Below are 17,470 nucleotides of genomic sequence, written 5' to 3' on the forward strand. Positions count from 1 at the left end.
CAAAAACAATATCTTTAGTCTCTCACAGTTTCTGTCTGATTTGCAGATTTTCTAAATTTGAAGAACTTAAAAACGCTGTTGCTAGTATTGTCTAGTTTAAATACCTCCGACTGATTTTCTCTGAAAGGTTTCGAGTTGATCAACTTATTAGGTAGAGAATGAGCTGATACTGCTGAAGCATATTCTATTATTAGTGGAGGGCTCCGGAATAATTTTGACCACCTGGTGCACGTTAAAGAACCCCAGGTGGTCAAAATTAATCCGGAGCCCTCCACTACGGCGTGCCTCATAATCAGAACTGGTTTTGGCACGTAAAACCCCAGAAAGAAGAAGAAGATTTCTATTATTGGTCCTATGTAGCTTTTAAATGTCAGGATCTCTATTTTCTTCGAGCAGATTTTTAACGCGATAGCGTTACGTGCCCCATGTCGCAGAAAATGTCGTGCCTCATCATCACAACTGGTTTTGGCACGTAAAACCCCAGGAACAAGAAGACGAAGTCAAGACGTTGCAGTACTCGGATAAATCTACCCTGATAGTTATGTGTTTTTATGTAAGAGGCGTAAAAATGCAAGTGGAATGTAAACAGCCGCGTATCAAAATTTACGGGACTTGGAGTAGTGAGGGGCCGAATTGGCGCACGCCTGTCGTTGGCAGGTTTCTGACAAGACGATGGTGCTGACAATATGATTTTGCCGAATCCCTCCCGCCCAGAATGCAGGAGTGATGCAGTTGCGTGCGAGGACCCGGAAAGAACGACACAACGAGCACGGCACAGTCGCCCGTCAACGAGGTGACAGTGGCGACAATCGCAGCAAATTTTAGCGCAATATTCCGACAAGGAAGCCCGGCAATATGAGGACCGATGCCCAGATGGCAGCTGTTGGAGTCCCCGTGGCTTCGGCCAGCACTACAAGCGTGCAGAAGTCAGGTATGCTTTGATAAATATCAAACGTACGACGACTGGGAAACGGCCGATGAAATGATCGACACAGATAGGAATACCGGATCGCGTGCCTTCTTTCCAGCAGACATAATAGGTGGCGAATAAACTGCGTGTGTGCGTGTGGTCGCTGAGCCCTTCAGCCGGCATAGTCCGCTGGAGAAGGCTTAGCTGAGAGTTCTTACAATGGCCGCGTCATTGGGGGCAGATTGGCAATAACCGTGCGCACAATGGCAAATTTTACAAGAATGCACAAAAGTAGGCGGCATGTTATGATCAGTTCATGCTCATATCAAAATCGTGTGAAACACGATTATTCGATGTTCATGTCGTCTGTTACAAGGAGGGTCTTCGATAGACATGATGTAAGAAATCAAGGAATCACGAATATAAGTCTCTATAAACCAAGAAGATAAACAGACCACATTAGCTAGTGAGAAATATCTTACGGCGACGGAAACCGATTTTATATATGAGCTATCAAATTTTCACCCAAAATCAACATGTATTGTAAATGAGCATAAATAATAAGAAAACTAATTGCAGTGCTTAAAGACGAATATGTTAATATTGAATCTTCGAGGCGTTTGCCCGGCTGCACGCCTACCGTGCTGAAGATGGGCATGATGAAACATGAAATTACACGCACAGTGCATGACAGATACATGATGCACATAAAACACACCACATCACTCAAAAAGTAAGTATTTTGCTGAGACCAATGTCTCTGACGAGTTGTGCAGCCAGCGCTTGTTGATATGCCAGGAACGTGCCTTAGCTCAAGAGATAACAGTGGTGGTATGCTCATTTAGCTATGCTATTTTCCTGTCATTGTATGTATCCATCACTGATAATGAAATTATCCGTATCCCACATAAAACACAACGGAAGTGCGGGATGTACAACGTCAACAAAATGCGACTTAAAATGAACCATCGAAGCAAAGTGCTAGAAAAGCTGCCCTAGTGCATAGCGGCGATGTCATTACCACGTGAAAGGAACAGATGGATAATCTTGACATTAAACATATTTAGTGATGGGAAGATTTGGAATGTATTCATTACAAATGTGCAGAAAGTTACATGAGGGCTGCACTTGAGTATTACATTATCAGTGATTGGATGTAAATACTGAATAGCGAGAGAGTCACCCGTCTGTTCATGCTAACAATTTAGACAATACAATCAATTATTCATAGTTTATATCATTATAAACTTATGCGGTATTGTTCACAAATAGATTAATTTTCTAACGAGATATTTGTAGAGCTTCTAGTTGACTCCTGTATTTCAGTCTTCAAAATCACAATTTCGTGTGTGGCGAGATTATGGCGGCAAAATCTGTCTGCAGGAAATTTATTAATCTGGGTATTATCATTCCAGCTAAACTGTACCTTCATACACGTTCTTCCCACGAGCAACATATTGACACCTATGAGGAAAGTCATGCGTAAAGAGCTGAGATCGGCTGAGTATGCAGAATCAAAGGCGAGTTTTAAAAAATTCTTACCTTTACACCAGAAAGAGCTGATTTTACCATCGTTAATCTGCATTCCAACATGCTTAAAGAGGTGGTAAACAGAAACACAGTAAAAAGATGCTTTGTCGCCATGGTATGCTGGGTAATTGTACATGTTAGACTGCGTATGAGGAGAGCATTCCGGCAGCAGCCGCACGAAAAAAAGAACACATATCCAGCAAGTACAAGGAAGACAATGTCTATTGTCACGTGCGGTTAACAGGTGCACCGCGCGAGACTAACGCAACGATTCACTCTATTTTACATTATGTTGACACATGTAAGATTTTTCAAGGTTATTTTGTGAGCACATCTATGGAACGAAGAAATTTGAATGGTCCATGCGGCAAAAAAAAGTATTGTTTGCGTTTCTTTTGGAGAATAGCCTCCACGTTTCTGGTTTCAATCATCTACATGCAATTTTACAGAATTTCTATTTTATAGTGATCACTGAATGTCAATCGTTTTTTAAGCTACATGGTAAGAAAACCCAAGTGTCATAATCCTAAATTCTAATGTAACCTCAACGTGAATGATCTCTCTCATCTAGACTTACTATTCCATTATTACCGAGAAAGTGTACGCATACAATAATAATTATATAGAAATCAACATAAACCAATCGAGCAACACTCACAATATGAATATCAGTATTTCTCCACCGAAGTGGTTATGACAATAATTTTTACACTTAGGCTAGAACAGGATAGTGATTACCTGCATTGCAGGCAGTTCCTTTAAAGCCTCTCGTGGTATAACTTTATTGAAGTTAGGCTGCTAATTATTAAAAATTCTTGAACTTAAAATTATTACACGTTAAAAGAATTATGCAGGAGATTATACATATTTATTTCTTGTCAGACGCTTCAGTAATTTCAGTCATTTTTATCGTGCAACGTAAAATGTTTGTGCGACGATTGCCGGTCGATCTGCATAGGATTCCGCATTTAGAGAATTACCATATGTACATTAGTTTCATGACTAAAAAGTTCGTAGAAGCTCTTGCCGTGTACAATCGCGCGTCTGGATCAGGAGGCATAGCACACCTCATCTTGGGACAAATTGTTTGTTGAAAGGGAAAGGCAGTGGCTTTGGAGATTTTCAATGAACACCGGAGATATTTCAACAATCATCAAACATGGGAGAATAGGTGCTTGGTAGCGCTTCTGGAAACTGGAAAGTATCCTTTACCGTTGACATCATACAGCGCGATGGAATGGTAAATTTCCGTAGGAACAAATCATCTTCGCCAAGATACAGTGGTACCCGGACGAACACAGGAATTGCTCAAATGAAATGGTCAAGTTTGAATGTTTCCATTGTTTCAATGAGGATTCCATCCATCTAGTCACTTAACTGCGCCGCAGAGCGTATGCAATCCGTCATGTTATTGGATCGATCGGTCTTTCTGATCGAGTGTATCCCTGGACCTGCAGGTCCTTACACTTGATGTCGCTCGCTCGCACCGTCTCTTATCTCCACACGGCTCTGACCTTTATGCGCCGTGCATTCGCCGCTCAGTTTCCGTTGAAGCGATAGACCGCACGTACCTTCGCCGCTGCGGCGTATCCGCTTGCTGCCAGAGTTTTGACGGTCGTTGTCTGCAGTCATTCAGTGTGATCTATTCATGTTTGTTTGTGCGCGCTCACACCACGCTTGTTCATTCAGTTAGGAATAGTCGGGCCACATTTTCCAACGCACGCTACACATGCAACGCTGCCCGGATCGGCAGTGCAGCGCTACAGGTGTGTCCCTTCACACGCGCTGCCCACGGGAAGCGCTTATCATCAACACCACCGTTTCACACGCGCCTTCTCGTGGTCATCGAGTCTCTCTTCATGTCGGTCTACTTACGCCGCAGCACACCGGCTTACTTAATCAGCTCATGTTTACTACAATTCATATTGCTACCAAAGCCGCTCACCTTACTTCGTATGACATTGCTGTGTTGCTATCGTATTCATTGCATCGCCCTTAAGGCGAATCTGTGACATTTTTTCTTTGTACAAACATAGGATGGGCCTACCTCTCTACACTACACGCACCGTAATGCGGTGCAAGGTAGTGCCGGGAACTCCGCATCTTTCAATGCTTCACGTCTTAGCCTTGCGAAATGCGAATCTCCTGTTGTCCAGCTACCGATTCACGCAGCTGAACTATGCGTCTGCACGGTTAGTGTAATACATACTCACGTCAGAGCGAGGTTTCAAAAACGTATGGTTCATCCCTCTTTCACAGAAATTGATAGAATACGAAAGTACAAACGTGTCTTCACAGAAGCTGCTGCATGTTTGCATCGTGAACTCACGGTCCACTGCAGCGAATGGCGCATTATTTGCGGGCCGGCGACTACGTTACAGGCTTGTCGGCGCACAGCGTCCTGTCGGCGAGCGCCGTCCAGCTGGCGAGTGGCTTCGGTGAATGTGAGAGCATTCTCGTCCGGCTCCGTAGTGGCTGCGGCAGCCAGTCGAGCTGCGACGCGCACAGCGGTAGGAATGGCAGTGGCAGAGTTCGCGCCGTGCGCCGCGAACGCATAGCGAACGCGCGAAGGCATTCTGCTTCACGCTGGCGTGTCTCTCGCCGGAGAAAAGCGAGATTGGCCCGGCGACGTCTTTGCCTTTCTGGGCCTTTTAGCGCAGCAGTTGTCTTAGGTGGTGACATCGCAAGTGAAACAGTAGGCGATGCGCTGCTGATGCACGCTGAAGTCGCCATCCGTAGGCGACGAGGTTGCCACGCGCTAATCGAACTCTAACAGCCGACACGATACCAAGCACATGGATTTGTCTGATCTTCGCGCTTGTGGATTCAGACGTTCGTGTGGCTTTGTTTATTGCACCTTATATACCTTCATTATTGTAAATTTAAGATCAAACTATATTTTTCGAAGTGCAGAAGACGCTGCGAACACGCACAATAGCTACTAATTACCACGGTTCAGTTAGTCGAGGCGGCCAATTCGTAACGCGCCAAGCGTGTGAATGCACTGGCTTGACTGCGATAAATGCTGTCGCGTGCAGGTGCATGCGTACATGGCGTAAAAAAATAGTTCCACACAGTGGCTTTCGCAAACATTGGCAGATGAGTGCCTTTCCAATTTTTTTTTTCTTGATTCGCTTAATTTCTTCGAGCCAGTAGTCCTCATTACGACGGTAATGTTCGAGTGGTACGCCCAAGTATTTAGCTGGCGATTTAATTCATCTAATGTTGGCCAACGTTTCCGGTGTTGACTGCCATTCACCATGCCAAAAACGCAGACACTTACTCCAATTTGCAGTGCTCCCTGTTGTGTTTCCCTAATTTTAACAATGGTGATTACTTCTGGAATGTTTCTTATGGTACGCCACGCAAGTTTTCTGTTGTTCCCGTATAAATGTGCAAAAAGTTCACAAAGTTTTTGCTGTGTTTATTTGGGAATCAGAATGGGAGAGATGCAGCCGTATGAACTTGTTTAAGCGAGTCAAAGACGGGGGCCTAGGCATGTCACATCTTTTCGTTAAACAGCTAGTGAACAGGCTTACATTCTTTCGAGACGTGCACGACCCCTTTCTGAGCACAATGTGCCAGTTGCGACTGAGCAAGCATCTGTCGGCTTATGTGGTAAGCAATTTAAGTATGCCTGGTGCTCTTCGAGGGTACCTAAAGGAATTAGTTCACAGTGTCCGTTTTCTGTCCGTGCGTTTTTCTAATGATTACCTTTTTTTCGGTGTCACGGAAGAAATTATACAGGGATACACATGACATGATCATACTGGTTCCTATGTACAGAGGCATAAACAGTGGAGGACAGGGACATTACGTTTTAAAGCGTGTTAAGAAATGCAGGTGCAGCCAGGTACAGAATCCTTTTTCTTTAAGTTACATACCGGAACTTTGCCGGTACGGCCTTTTTACAAGAACAGGGTTTTTATTTAGCTTGGGGAGCAAACTGCCTCATATGCAAACAACTGGAAACCATCGATCACGTTTTTTCTTGCATTGTTGGGAAGGGGTTTATTTTTGGGACGTTCTTCAAAGAACACTACAGAAAGAATTGCCCTTAAATCCATTAGGTATTATATCTTTAACTGCAAAAAATGAGGACGGACTGCTCTTGGACCTCATTATGCTAATGGGCCTCCACTGTTGGTGGGGGGCTCAAATGGCAGGTTTTTTTTTTTGTGAGCCTGACCGAAGGCCTGCACGACTATTCTTCCGGGAGGGTGTTTCCAAATTCATCGACGTAATTAAAGACCAGGAATGCCTCCCGGATTGGCTGACGAGGACTGAGCCCCTCGCAATTTTAAAAGAATATTAAACCTGGCATGACAGTGCCTGCCAAAATGTGGCTGACCGCACGACATGTATGCATGCAAGTTTGAAAGTATGTGTATATTCATATTTATGTATTGTTTTCTTTGGAAAAAAGTGTTGCAATTGGTGTCTACAAATTTCCGGCAAGAATGAAAAATAACCGTCCGTGGCGTAATGGTTTAAATATCGGGCTTCTCTTCTGGTGCACCTGTGTTCGAATCCTGCCATCGCACAATTTCTACAGTGTTCTTTTTTATTGCGTACATATTTTATGAAACTCAGTGCACGAGGCTACACTTTGTTCCTTACTCCATGGTTACACCGTGTTGGAGCCTCCGCGGCGTTGTGAATACCGAAGCTCCCCCTGTCGTCGCTCGTTAATGTCGCGATGTAGTACATCGCTTCACCGCTCCTAGATGGCGACGCCGGAGCCTATCACATTCATTACATCCGTTGCCGGAAATCAGCCGTGAAACCCGGTCATCAAACACTCTCGTGTTAAAAGTGGCTTAAAAGTGGTTTTCAACGATTTTAAACGTGACCGTGTGCACGTGGAAGACGACCCAAGGCCAGGGCGGCGGACCACTTCAACCGATTTGGACCATTCAGCCTTAGCAGAGAGCCCTATCATGAATAATCGTTGTATCAAGGTGGCCGAAGTTGCTGGAGAATTGAACATTTCTTACGGCAGTGCTTTCGCTATCATCCACGATATTTTGGGTATGTCGTAGGTCTCGGCACGATGAGTGCCACGGAACCTCTCAGCGCAAGATCGACTCCACCGCGTAAATTCTTCAAGCGGACTTTTGCACCTCTATTCAAGCGACCCAGAATATTTTCTCTCCTCCTTGTGACTGGGGATGAGACGTGGATTTATCAGTGGGTGGACCCGGAAACAAACCAGCTGTCTCTGCAGTGGAGGCATTCGCGGTCCCCTCCGCTGAAAAAAATTCAAGACCCAACGCTCAGGGAGGAAAGTGATGGCGACACTTTTTTTTTCGGACGCAAAGGAGATCCTGCTCATTGAGTACCTTGAAAACAGTAGCACCGTTACAAGCGAATATTACGCCGTAGGTCTCGGCACGATGAGTGCCACGGAACCTCTCAGCGCAAGATCGACTCCACCGCGTAAATTCTTCAAGCGGACTTTTGCACCTCTATTCAAGCGACCCAGAATATTTTCTCTCCTCCTTGTGACTGGGGATGAGACGTGGATTTATCAGTGGGTGGACCCGGAAACAAACCAGCTGTCTCTGCAGTGGAGGCATTCGCGGTCCCCTCCGCTGAAAAAAATTCAAGACCCAACGCTCAGGGAGGAAAGTGATGGCGACACTTTTTTTTTCGGACGCAAAGGAGATCCTGCTCATTGAGTACCTTGAAAACAGTAGCACCGTTACAAGCGAATATTACGCCAACATTCTTCGAAAACTGCGTAAAGCCATCGTGGAAAAACGCCGAGGATTAGTGACAAGAGGTGTCCTCCTCGTAAACGACAACGCCCCGTTTCACAGGTCTCATGTTGCCCAGAATGCCATTCGACAGTGTGGTTTCGAACAGCTGGACCCCCCCCCCCCCCCCACAGTCCCGAACTGGCCCCGAGTGAAATTTCTTTATTTCCGAATTTGAAGACACGCCTCAAGGGAACGAGGTTTGATGACTTGAACACGCATCAAACTGCCGGCAGAGGAGTAGCTTGGCAACCAGGAAGAAAGCTTTTTTTTGCAAAGTATCAAAAGCCTTCCAGGAAAATGAGAGATGTGCACCTCTATTCAAGTGACCCAGAATATTTATTAGTGTGAGTGGAGATTACGTTGAGCTTTAATTTTTTTCTAAGGTGTGGCAGTTTTCCTGATATACGGGTTTCAAAACTTTTTGATCACCCCTCGTGCATTCTGGTTACGCGTATGTTAAGGGAAATTATTTCCGCGTTATGTTGCCTCTGGTTGCTTACGATTACATCACATTTCTGAGACAGGAGTTTGACCCAGGCTTGAATGTCGTTCACTTCCAAATCAAACATTTTAGGCTGTGGACTTCTTGACTTACTCATATAATAGTTAAACTCTAAACTCATATATTAAGAATAGAGGTTGTAGCTCTTTCCAGAACGTTGCACTTTTTCACGTATGGCGCAAGCATTCAGCAAATTCTCGATGGCCGTTGCAGTAACAGCAATGAAGAGCTTGCTTCTTGTGTCATCCAGATGGATGCCGGTCGGTGCACGACAGCAGTTTATGTGGACGTTCTTGGTACATGGAGTCTCCAGTCTTCCACAGACAGTCATTGCAGTGGTAGCGCTTGCAGATGTTAGCTGAGGGCCCTGGCCATGTTTGGAGCCCAAGTGGAGTAATCCGTGGGAAAAAAAAGAAAATCTGAAGAAACAGCTTCGGTTATTGTCTAATGCCCCGTTATCACTACTGCCTGCTTTTCGAAGAATATGCAGAATCGTGAAGGCGACTTCACCATGTGATTCCGGGGTTCGATCTTTATTTGTCTGTTCAAATTACATCGTAACAAAATTTAATATTTATTATAGAGTAAGAGAGAAACAACATTATACAGATAGTTATAGAGGCATTCGTGTCTTCTTGGGTGCCTTGAAATGGAAGATATGTGCTGAATGAGTATAATATTTTAATAACTTTCAACGACGCTAGCGTAGACATACCGACAAAGCGGCAACAATAATCTAACGAAGGTGCGTATTTTGCGGCGTTTTCGGTCCAACGGTAAATTCAGGTTCCGTACTTTGGAAAAGTATGTCCTGGCATTTTGGTTGGTAAATTCGGAATGATGTACTTGTTAACTTTGCAAATGCATTCTTACAGCCTTTACTAGGGCCCCGCGCAATGGAGGAATTTCGAACTAGGAGGTCATAAACATGTCCGTAATCTAAGAGAGAGAGAGGAAGAGAAAAAGAATGAGTCATCAGTTCTCCTTATTGAAATCGAGAGGCAGTCCCACACTACTTGACACGAAATAATAAGCTTTTGCTACTAGTGAAAACAATGGAATGAATCTCCAAAATGTATACGTATACATTATTTTTTATGCTCCATAAAACATTGTAGTAATAACTGAAAAAATAACAATCTACATCCTGTCTTTGTACTGTTTACTGGAAAGCAATACAAGGTAAGCTTGATACATACAAATGCGAAGCAAGTTTTTGGGAAATGATCACGTCTTTTTTCACAGGACTCACTCGAAATAAACTAGTTCATCATTCTCACTTTATGTTTACTGCAAATGGTGCATCACACTGTATTACATTAGGAGCTGTTTATATTGTAGATAGCTGTGTGTATTTAAAGAGCACCTTTACACAGGCAAAACGTATTTGATAGAAATACATTACCCCATAATTGGTCCGTGCACAAGCTTCACGGGTCTTAAACTTAAAACAGTGGTGTCTGATTTTTTTTCAAGTGTAAAAAAGTACGCTCAATAATTTTCTAAAAACGAAAAGTAGGTGGAGCTACCAATAAACATCTATAAATTTAGAAACTTACGGACATAATGCTTTAAAATTCGGTGGCATGTGTAGGCCCTTGGACAACACAGTATTGCTTTTATTCTAAGTGAATTATCTGGTTTAAAAGTTACATATCTCTATGAAAATTCAACCTCTACGGCTTCTTTCTCGTATGGCATTTAGTAATGTTCAAAAATGGATACAATATTTTACTTTAAAACTATAATTTCATTAAAGCCAAGTTGAACATCTTGTATCGTGATCTGATAGTACGCTTACCAGCGCAACCCACGTCATTATTTCTACTCGGCACGAGCCATGCCCTTTCTCTTTACATTTCCCTCTTTGCTCTTGGCGTGTCTTTATAGGCGAGCGCAATAAAGGACGCAAGCATTTTTCGCCCTTCACCATGTCGGCCTGGTCGATGCTTCGCACACACCCATAACGCACGGTGCAACACTATCCAGTGGGAGCAGAACCTCGGGCGCACCCAGGAACAGACATGGACGTGCTCAAGCCACCGGGACCACTACTCATGACAGGTGATATGGGCAAGAATTGGCAACGGTTTAAGCAGATGCTGGAGCTCCACTTCACGGTAACAAAGCTGCATGACAAACCCCTGAGCAAGGCACTGAAAACAGCAGTACTACTGAGCTTAGCAGGGGAGGACGCATTAGAAGTTTTCAACAACTTCTCCTTCAGCGAAGGTGAAAACAAAGATTACGAGACCGTCGTAGTCAAGTTTGAAGCATACTGGGCTGCTCAAACAAGCGAAGTCTACGAGCGGTATCTGTTCCGGAAGCGGATGTAGACAGCGGGGGAGAGTTTTGAACAGTTCGCACGAGACGTGAGGATGCAAGCCCAATCGTGCAATTTTGGAGAGCTAACAGACTCCATGATTCGCGACACAGTTGTGATCAGCATTAGCAATGACAGCCTCCGGGCCAAACTCCTCCAAGACAACGAGCTCACGCTGGCCAAAGCCGAAAAAAATATGCAAGGAATCAGAGGTAGCTGCTTTGTAATGCGAAGCATGGACGGATAAAGTAAACCAAGTAGATCCAGTGAATGTCGCTCGGATCTCAACCAAGCATGCATCCAAAAATGTTCAAATGCTCACGTTGTGGCAGAGAACACAGGCCGCGCGACTGCCCAGCTTATGGCAAAACTTGCAGAATGTATAACGCAAGGAATCACTTTGCTGTTTGCTGCAGAAGAGCGGCGCGCGTAGACGAGCTCCAGGATGACGGTGATGGCAAAGACTTTGAAATTTTAGATGTGTGTACCGGTAGCATACGGAATGAACGAGATTGGATGGTGATAGCGAGCCTTGGCGGCGACGAACTCAAATTCAAAGTCGACATGGGATCTCAAGCTAACCTCATACCGTATTCATCCTACAGGAAGCTGCGGCCAATGCCGCCTGTCAAACGCAGCAATACCACTTTGCGGTCATACGATGGGGCCATCATCAAACACCTAGGCGTCATCAGCCAAGTAGTCATCGGTGACAGACCCCAGCACTTGGACTTCTTCGTCTCCAAGAAAGGAAGACAGGCGCTGCTCGGGCTCAAGGCAAGTGAATTGCTCGGGCTAGTTACCAGCACAGTCGACGCAGTAGCAGCAAGCAGCTCCGAACAAGTAATGCAGGAATTCGGCGAGCTATTCAAAGGTACCGCTGCGTACAGCGACACTACAAGATGGTCCTGTCTGCGGATGCTGTCCCGGTGGTTCAAGCTGCCCGACGAGTTCCTTTGGCCCTAAAGGAACCACTTCGCAACGAGCTGAAGCGGATGGAGCAAGCGGGCATCGTGACAAACTTCAACGAACCGACTGAATGGCTAAGCCCATTAGCAATTGTCAAGAAAAAAGATGGAAAGTTGAGGGTTTGCATGGATCCAAGGATAATCAACGCTAGCATAAAACGGGAGCATTACGAAATGCCAAGGCGGGAGGACATAGAGGCAGAACTGGCCGGTGCAAAGGTGTTCAGTCTACTTGACGCGAAAGCTGGTTTTCATCAAATTCCTCCGGACGAAGAAACGTCAAGAATCTGCACTTTCGCCACTCCTTTCGGAAGGTATATGTTCTTGCGGATGCCCTTTGGAATTGCGTCAGCGTCAGAAGTATTTCAAAAGACTCTGAGCGAAATATTTGATTCCTTACAGGGCGTTCATGTGTATGTAGATGACATTTTGCTATGGGGAATCTCGCAGGAACAACATGACCATCGGTTGATATCAGTACTCGAAGCTGCTAGGCAAGCTAGTCTTAAGCTAAACGCAGAGAAGTGCAAGGTTGGTGTTCACGAAATCCAATTTCTGGGTGATATTATCTCGAAAGACGGCATAAAGCCCAACCAACGGCTGATCGAGTGCATAAAACAGATGTCCATTCCGGCCGATAAACAGGAAGTGCAGCTTCTTCTGGGTGTACCAATTATTTTTCCAAGTACCTTCCCTCCTTGTTGCAGAGGACGTCTTCTTTGCGCAGCCTAATCAAGCATGATGCAGTATTTGCATGGACACCAAGCCACACGCATGAATGGCACAGTATCTGCGACAGCCTTGACCAGCAGCCACTGCTACCTATCTTTGAGCCTCAGAAAGAAACAAAAGTGGCGTCAGATGCATCAATGAATGGTTTGGGTTCAGCTCTCATGCAGCGTCACGGAAGTGAATGGCGTCCTGTGGCGTACGCATCAAGGGTGCTGACAGACGCGGAACAGAGTTATTCACAGATAAAAAAGGAAGCATTAGCAGCGACTTTCGGCTACCAGAAGTTTCATTACTTCAAATACGGTCGACAGATTGTCTTGGAAACGGATCATCAGCCGCTGATAGCTATAGCTCAAAAAGCAATCACTGATATGCCGCCTAGACTACAGAGGTTTTGTATGCGTGTGCTCAAATATGACTATGTCCTTCGATACATTCCAGGAAAAGAACTCATCTTGGCAGACATGCTATCGCGAGCCACAGCCGTGATGCCGGACCAGGGCGATGCGGACGCTGATGCCAAAGTGGAAATCCATGCTGTGAGTGCAGTTGCAGCTCTTGTCAGCGACGTCGCGTTGAAGCGGGTAAACGAAGAGACTGATAAGGATCCCTATGTACGCGCCGTAATTCAGGCCATTCGCAATGGTGAAAAAGTTGAAGACCTGAAACCTTTCACAGGCGAGCTGTCAATTGTGAAAGGTGTTCTACTGAAAGGTAAAAAATTGATCGTGCCTGTGTCCATGTGAGGCGAGATGACGGCACGAGTGCATGAAAGCCACAAGGGCCTTAATAAATGTAAAGCAAGGGCAAGAAGATTCATTTTTGGCCAAACATTAACGCAGATATCACATAAATGATCCAGAGATGTGCTGTGTGCAAACGCTATGCATATAATCAGCTCACCGAACCACTCATCATTAGACCTACACCGCGTTACCCATGGCATAGGGTGGGTGTTGACCTATTCGACCTATACGCTCTTTCTAATTTTCCAGAAGTGGATGAGCTGCGTGACACATCGACGACAACCGTCATCGACCAGCTGGGGGCCATACTTGCGCGATATGGTGTGCCATATGAGGTGTGTACAGACAACGGACCTTAGTTCCGAAGCCGAGACTTCTGCGGATTTGCAAGCAGGTATGACTTCAGACATGTCACCTCAAGCCCGGAGTTTCCGAGGTCCAACGGACTTGCAGAGAAAGGCGTGCAGGTAGCTAAAAGAATTTTGAAGAAAACGAAAGAAGCAAGAGAAGATTTCGGGCTGGGGCTACTTAGCTACATGTCAACCCCCTTAGAAGATGGACGATCACCCGGCGAACTACTGCAAGGAAGGCGATTAAGATCGACTCTTGCTGATTTCAGCAACCAGCAGAGAACGCAAGCGTGGAAACATGTTCAAAAGGAATATTCAAGACGGGCTCTACCACCACTGGAAAAGGGACAGACTGTTAGGCTGAAGAAAAAGTTTTGGTCACGGAAAGCGAAAGTGCTTAGGCAGGTGTATCCAAGATCATATGAAGGGTTGAAAGAGGACAACAAAATACTCCGTCGCAGCAGGCAACATCTGCTCCCCACAGCTGAAGCTTTCATCCAGGGCGCACTGGAAGATGACCACGGTACTGACGAATGCCAGCAAAGTACACACGCCGCTGCCGACCTCACCGAGCAGATTAACGCACCGAGTGTAATGGCGGCCCACCCCACCACATCATTAGGAAGATCTCGCCGCCAGTTCAGACCACCTCAAGGTCTGCAGTACGACTCAAATTTTCAACAGTTGTCTTGATCGCTTTACTTTTTAATACTTTGAGCACGTGCATTACATAGCTGCTGTTCTTAAATCTGTACTTTCAAAAGCAGAGAAATGTATCGTGATCTGATAGTGCGCTTACCAGCGCAACCCACGTCATTATTTCCACTCGGCACGAGCCGTGCCCTTTCTCTTTACCTTTCCCTCTTTGCTCTCGGCGTGTCTTCATAAGTAAGCGCTATAAAGGACGTAAGCAATTTTTCGCCCTTCACCATGTCGGCCTGGTCGATGCTTCGCACACGCCCATAACGCACGGAACGGTACACATCTGAAAAACTTTTTCCTGAACTTTTTGCGGAGGATCTATTTACCTATCTAGTAAATATGTGGCAGAGTTAACATCTGTCAGATACCTCATGGTAACCAATTTATATGGTCGCCTGTCGCAATGAATGCGGTTCGTCAGCACGAATTACATTCACGGGGTCTTTTATATCCCAACTCCTCATCGCAACAGGTATTCAGGAAATAAAAATGTCACAAGTAACTCGCCACCCCTATCTTTGCATTGTTCTGTGGCGGTTGCATGCGGAATCGTTTTGTGCTGCGAAAAATGCTACTTAGGAAACCGGATCTTGGGCGTCACTGGCCATCAGTGAGAGCGCTTGAACATTCTGAATGAAAGCGATGAAGCGCACCTGATAGCCCAATGCAATATCAATTTTTGGAAGCTTCGTTTTTGGAAACAATGCCTTCTTTTTGGCGACTTCACAGGTGTTTCGTGCATGCGGGATGTAGGTATCTGATTGGCCTCTTTTTCGAAAAACAACCTTATGGTGCCTTACGAGCCCATAAGAAGAGGCAAAACCTCAGAAAATGTAAGAAACAACGAAACAGAAGCTGATAACGAGTCGCATCTTCGGTAAAAATAATGGTAAGGGTGTAATTAGTGCCAATATAGTTCAAAATACCCACACTGCGCCATTGACTACAATATCTCCAGCATGGACCTGTCTCGGCTTTTGGTGTAAAAAGGGTGTATCAGCTAATGTTGACGCGCAGGACAACGCCTGACAAGACAACGCCGTACATGCGCGTGAAAAAAGACAATTAGGAAGGTAACATAAATAAAAGAAATAGAGCCTGCGGAGAAACAAAAAGTAAGGTCTAACAAAAAGGAGCGAAGAAATAATAAAAATAATGCGGAACTATGCAATTGTTCAACACTGCATCACATTTTAGTGCTCCGATTTCGGTACACCTGAATACATACGGGGTGATCTTTTTTTTTCGCTTTACCGGAATTTTCCAAAATCGCGCGTGGTCGTAGCATATTCCTTGTCCTTCAGCTTTATCGCAGAGGTGCACATTAGTAGCTCGAGCAATGGAAAAAAGATATCCAACTAATTAACGCAAATGCCTTATTAATCATATTTACTTTACGGCATATCTTGAAATTTACGAATTGAAGCCGGTGAGTTTGCACGACGTATCTACTTGAAATGAATTTCTAAGATGACTCCAGTTTCGAAGTAATATTTCCCAAAGTACAAGGCAAAATGCATGGACGTTCTAGATACTTTTGTGCTTGAATGCATAAAAAAAGCTTTTTGTTTAAAACGTAAATAGAACAGTGCACTTTGTACGGCAAGTTTGATGGCACATATCTACAGACCGATGCCATTCTCGAAAATCATTGCGAGTCGATACGCCTTGTAAGCTCACCGGCCACACTTTGTAATTTGCAATTTCTGGCATAAAGTAACTACCGAAACATTTCATTTGAAAATTTTCGTTAATCAGTTCAATATGTGTTTGGTTTCTCGTGCATGGTATGTCCACCTCTTTGATGAATAATCGAGCGAAGGACTAGCATTATATTATCTCCAACAGGCGATTTCTAAATTTCAGTAACCAGTAAATGTGATCCCCCCGCATATCAAGTACGCCGACTTTGTCGTCTTTGAAGGCGATTATGGTTGACAGATATTCCTTTCGTTCTTTTTTAGCGAGTGATGGCAGTAGCGAGGAGAGGGAAACTAAACAGCGAGTCACCTTATAGAAGCATCGTAGATGTAACAGAAAGCGTAAGTATATGTAAAATACACTTTGGCCACTCTCCTTTCTTCTTAAATTGCGCTTATCAATGTAGTCGTCTGAGAAATATCACTCTATCGGTACAAAATGATCTCATTTTGTGCGCGCTACATATTTCGATGACACAACATACTTTCTTTATACACTTATTTTATACATTTGCAACACTATGGATGGACATTCTTCTTTATTTTTTATCCTTCTTCTATGGGATCTCAATAAATTCCTGGCGAGTGTAGCGGCTGTGATGCTTTTATTTCGCGCTTCCTTCCTTGTGCTGCATTGGCTTGGCAGGTTTAGACCTGTTGCATAATGAATAGTTGGTAGCGACGCCTCGTACATGCTTTATTTGTGGGGTTTTTTTTGCGCAAGTACACTTTTTCGGTCCTTCGAAGCAGTTTTGTGTGAAGCATAGCGTTTGCTATCATGTAGGGTGCTAGGAACTGCGAAAGCACAATACAAACTCGGCTTACGCAAGACAATGAAAATTTGGGATATCGCTGTGAAGTATTGTCTTTTTCAGTAAACATAATTACAGAAAGAATGACGAGTGTAAGCCAGCCTCGCGCTTATGTTTTTTCTCACATACATTAAGCGGCTTTTTTAACTATAGCTATCTCCTCAGATTCCATGCTTTCGGTCGTTTACGTGAACTAGTTCTTTTTGTTCAATAAGTACAAAATGCGGAATGCATACTGCTTCTAACGTTTAGCTAATACCTGTTTCGTTTCATTCTTTCTTTCTGATGTAAAAAAAGAGTAATAAAAAGGAGAGATAGTAGGGTGCCCTAAAATTACCTTTGGGGGCCAATGTAGCAAGAAAATAACACATTTTCTCAACAGTAAATCAATAACACCAACAATAGTGTGCAAAAAAATGAGTCTATCATGTGA

The 17,470-nt window shown here is 44.5% G+C and overlaps 1 protein-coding gene across 9 annotated transcripts in view; it reads right to left on the reverse strand.

Moving 5' to 3' along the window:
- Positions 1-17,470, reverse strand: part of LOC119458301 (uncharacterized) — a 125,255-nt gene that overhangs the window by 25,728 nt on the left and 82,057 nt on the right. For 2 of the 9 annotated variants that reach the window (XM_049671046.1, XM_049671045.1), the window contains exon 6: positions 9,226-9,643. The exons of 5 other annotated variants lie outside the window; for them this stretch is intronic. In XM_049671046.1, coding sequence (XP_049527003.1) covers positions 9,441-9,643 — 203 coding nt within the window. In that variant the 3' untranslated portion in view covers positions 9,226-9,440. Of the gene's footprint in view, positions 1-2,452; positions 2,614-9,225; positions 9,644-17,470 lie in introns of those variants that run through there. 2 more of the 9 variants (XM_037720134.2, XR_007467958.1) reach the window with 2 other exon arrangements.

Source organism: Dermacentor silvarum, chromosome 7, assembly GCF_013339745.2.
Source record: "Dermacentor silvarum isolate Dsil-2018 chromosome 7, BIME_Dsil_1.4, whole genome shotgun sequence".
Taxonomy (NCBI): domain Eukaryota; kingdom Metazoa; phylum Arthropoda; class Arachnida; order Ixodida; family Ixodidae; genus Dermacentor; species Dermacentor silvarum.